This window comes from Tupaia chinensis, unplaced genomic scaffold (assembly GCF_000334495.1).
Source record: "Tupaia chinensis unplaced genomic scaffold, TupChi_1.0 Scaffold000054_1, whole genome shotgun sequence".
In the NCBI taxonomy this organism is placed as follows: domain Eukaryota; kingdom Metazoa; phylum Chordata; class Mammalia; order Scandentia; family Tupaiidae; genus Tupaia; species Tupaia belangeri.
In genome coordinates, this window is record NW_006159512.1 from 6,756,776 (window position 1) to 6,760,652 (window position 3,877).

Here is a 3,877-nt window from a genome sequence, read left to right on the forward strand (position 1 = left end):
TCCAAAAAGAAGCACAACCCTGCTGTTTTAGACTGTTGCTATAACTGACTCAAAAGTATGGTTTCCAGAGGCAACATGTGGAAATGCTTAGAGCCCAGGTGTTAGACTGGGCCGTAGTGCCAAGGCTGCTTATTATGAAAAATTGGATGTTTTGGGCCAGCAGATGGTGTAGCAGTAATGTCACTGGACTCCCCACATGGCCAACCATAGTTCAAGTCCTGGACCCGGTGGCTTGAAATACACATGCTGGACACATGTGTGTACAGGTCCAAGATCCAGAGAGGAGAACAGAGGAGAAGAGAGTGCAGCGTGGCCACCCCTGGGGGGTGATTTTTCACTTTCTCTCTTACTGTCTCCATCTCTCTCTCTGTGTCTCTCTGTCTTTCTCTCTTCTGTCAAGCACATTTGTCCTAAGACAAAAACCTCTAAAACAAACTAGATAAGCTTACTAAGGCAGATCTCTGTTTGTGTGTTTGCTACCATAAAAATAAAATCAATATTGCTTTCTTTAGGGAGTATTTAATGAGTATAATAAATGTTAGTAATTACTATTAGCTCTTATTCCCTGGTTTCCCCTGAAATAGGAAGGAAGAAAAAAAAGTATCCTGCATTGCTTAACTGCCAAAATAGTTGAATAATTGTTTCAGAATGAAAAATTAGAAAGAAAATTAACCTATGTTACCTCCAGAAAATTGGTGTTGGTTACTGATAAGCACAGATGCACCTGGAAATTCCAAACATTTCCAGATAAAGGAAATAGCCTTCCTTCACACTTGTTGGTGCCATGAATAAAAGATAAGTGAATGAGGAAAAGATGGTTTAGAAACCGAAATGTTTACATAAGAAAACTGGGAACCTAATCTGAGACCTAGAAGAAAGATCTCCAAGCTCTAGATTCCATGAGTACTTGCCAGGATGATGGACTTGTTTTATATCTGCACCTTTCATCACAATAGCCACCAGCCATGTGACCATTGAGCACCTGCAATGTAGCTAATGCAACCGAGGAACTAAATTTTAGATTTTAGTTAATACTACTTGCTGTAAATTTAAAGTGGCTACCATATTGGACTGCATGGCTCTAGAACAATGTTTTAAAGTGAACGGGTTTTTGAGTCAGACTGGCTTGCATTTGAAATCAACCCCAATTGTCGTGTGGCCTAGAGCAACATCTAAGACAATTATCTCCCCAAGCCTTCATCTATTAAAAAAAAAGAATCATGTAAATCACTGTAAAGTTATATGTCATTCAATATAATATAAACAAGATTATGATAATAATAAATTTAAAACTTTTTAAAAAGAAGAAGCATACTGCTTGCCTCATGGGTTGGCAGCATAGCAAAGACCTTAGCAGCATGCTACAGCACTCAATGAAAGCAATATTAAGTGAGGACAATGCAGCTCAACAGTAAGCAATACATGAATGAATGAATGACTCAGTGATAGCTGGCCATTTCCCATTGGCAAAGACTATAGGAACTCTCAAATCTTCAGCTAAGCATCCACTGGGTGCCAGTATTGTTTCACCCAGTGTGGTGTTGGTCATGAAGAGGTGGCAATTCTGCCTGGAAGTAGGACAACTCTATTAGTTGCAGTTTATTTTTAACACTGACTTCAACCTACTGCCTGAGCACTCTCCTACCAGATTGTTTATTGGTTTAGAGATGATTCAAAGCTGTACCAGCCAAAGGTTTCTATCTCTGCTACCAATGCCCTGGCTTGCGCAGTGCCTCACTCCAGCTAGGGTAGCACTCAAAGTCTACTTTCTCTAACATGAGCCACCAGTCAATCCCACATCAGGTATTGTTAATGACAGTGGCTAGCATTTGCTGAGCACCTACTATGGGTCAGGCAATGTGCAAAAAAGCTTCACATGCGTAGTCTCTTAGGCGCTTCACTATAGCTCTTGAAGCTGGTATCATTGTTCTGTGGGTGAAGAAACAGAGAGATCACTCCAGGCCTTGCAGCTATTATAGGGGCAGAGGCAGGATTTGAGTCCAGGTGTCTGACTTCAGAGTCAGGGTCCCCAAACACTCTACCGTTCTGCCCCCGATGAACATCCACCATGCACTAGTTCCCCAGAGGGGATGAGTTTAGACCCCCATGCCTAAGGAGCTGGAAGTGTGGATGACAGTTAGGACACGGATGCACAGCCCACATGGGATGCTATGGAAAGAGAGAGGGAGCAGTATGCCAGGGGACTTGTCACAGGCAGCTGAGCACACCGTCTCCTCTAACCGGAATGGCCATGGCTTGACCACTGTAAAGTCATCCACTCCAAATTCTACATGTCTGTAGAGATTTGCTGTGGCTAGTTCACAGAGTACCAAGCGTTCCTTCAATGACCACTGGGAAATCCCTCTGCACTCACTTTTCCCAAGGACACTTTCTGGGCAGCAGCTAGCAGCCCTGCAGTGTGGTGTCAGAGGCTGCTGAGAGCTGCCTGTGCCAGGTCAGTTACTTCAGTACAGAGGCTGTACCAGAAGACAGGACGCAGGGAGAGGCACACGCCAGGGCTTCGGCCCACACCACACAGCCCCAGGGCAATCTTATCAATCCTTGTCATTAGCACTTGCAGTTAGCACCTGAGTTGGGAACAGGACCTAAATTACCGTTCAACTCCTCTCCCTTTCTCCACTGGCTGAATGACAGAGTTTAAGAGGTTGCCTCTGTATCCCTTAGGGTCTGGCTTCCTTGCAAGAACTCCTTGAGTCTAGATATTGTAAATGACTCACATTTGTGTGTTTAGTGCTTAATGCAGGAGCTGGGCAAATATGTTTTAATTTAATTTAACCTTCACTATGAAGTCTGCTAGAACACCCTCTGCTCACCCCATTTTCTCCATAACCAACATGACTTCTCTCCTGAATGTGCCTGTTCCAAAAAGCTACAACCGGAGGAGCTTTGCTAAAATAGAAACAATGGCAACCAGATTTTGAAGGAAAGGTGACAATTAATTCTTCAGCTATTCGAGTGAACACTTGGCCTCGTTATCTCCCACTTTTTCATATGTAATACAGGGATAATGATGACACCTCACAGGATAGTGTGAGCATTAAATTAACTAATGTAGGCAAAGCACTTGGCAAAATGTCTGATTGACTATAAAAGCTCAACAAAGAGAAATTGGAACCAGAAGGTGCAGAGTGATAATGCAACTGGACTCACATGGGAAGGTACTCAGTTCATGTCCAGGACCTCCTTGTACACGCCGGGCATGTGTCCACGGTCTAGGAGGGCTGAGGCTAAGGGTCTACCATGACATGAGGACCCAATCGAGGGTGCCTATTTTTCTGTCTTTCTCTCAACCCAATACACAATCTCTTTTAAGTCTCTAGAAATCCCAGGAGGTAGGTATCATTATCCCCATGTTACACATGAAAAATAAATAAATAAGAGAACTGCAGCTAATAAACGAAAAATAAAGCCAAGATTCAAACTAAGATCTCAAGGACTTCAAACTCATGGTTTCTTTCACCTCATCATGAAGATTCTCATTAAGGACTACATGAAAATATCACTAGTTCAGAATCTTTAGAAAAGTTCTGTGTCAGGCAATGACAGCCCTCTTGTCTGTCTGTAGTGTGCAACTGTGTACATGGAGTGTGCAACAGTGGACTAGAAGGTGATGGAACCTGCGAGTGCTACTCTGGGTACACTGGCACCAACTGTGACAAGGGTAAGTATCGCTGTTTCCTTCATGCCACACCAGATCACATAGGCACAAGTGTATGCATTTCAATTTGATATTCGTTATGGGGCTCTGCATGAGTGAGGTACCAGCAAATGTTTTTCTGGAAAGAAAGCAAATATTAGAGAGAATAAGGGAAAAGGAGAAGAGAGGAGAGGAGAAGAGAGGAGAGGAGAAGGGAGG

General features: G+C 43.3%; 1 protein-coding gene across 1 annotated transcript in view; it reads left to right on the top strand.

The window, feature by feature from the left end:
- Window positions 1–3,877, top strand: part of STAB2 (stabilin 2) — a 176,862-nt gene that overhangs the window by 22,276 nt on the left and 150,709 nt on the right. Inside the window, exon 6 of the mRNA XM_006141408.3 lies at window positions 3,587–3,682. Coding sequence (XP_006141470.1) covers window positions 3,587–3,682 — 96 coding nt within the window. The remainder of the gene's footprint in view (window positions 1–3,586; window positions 3,683–3,877) is intronic.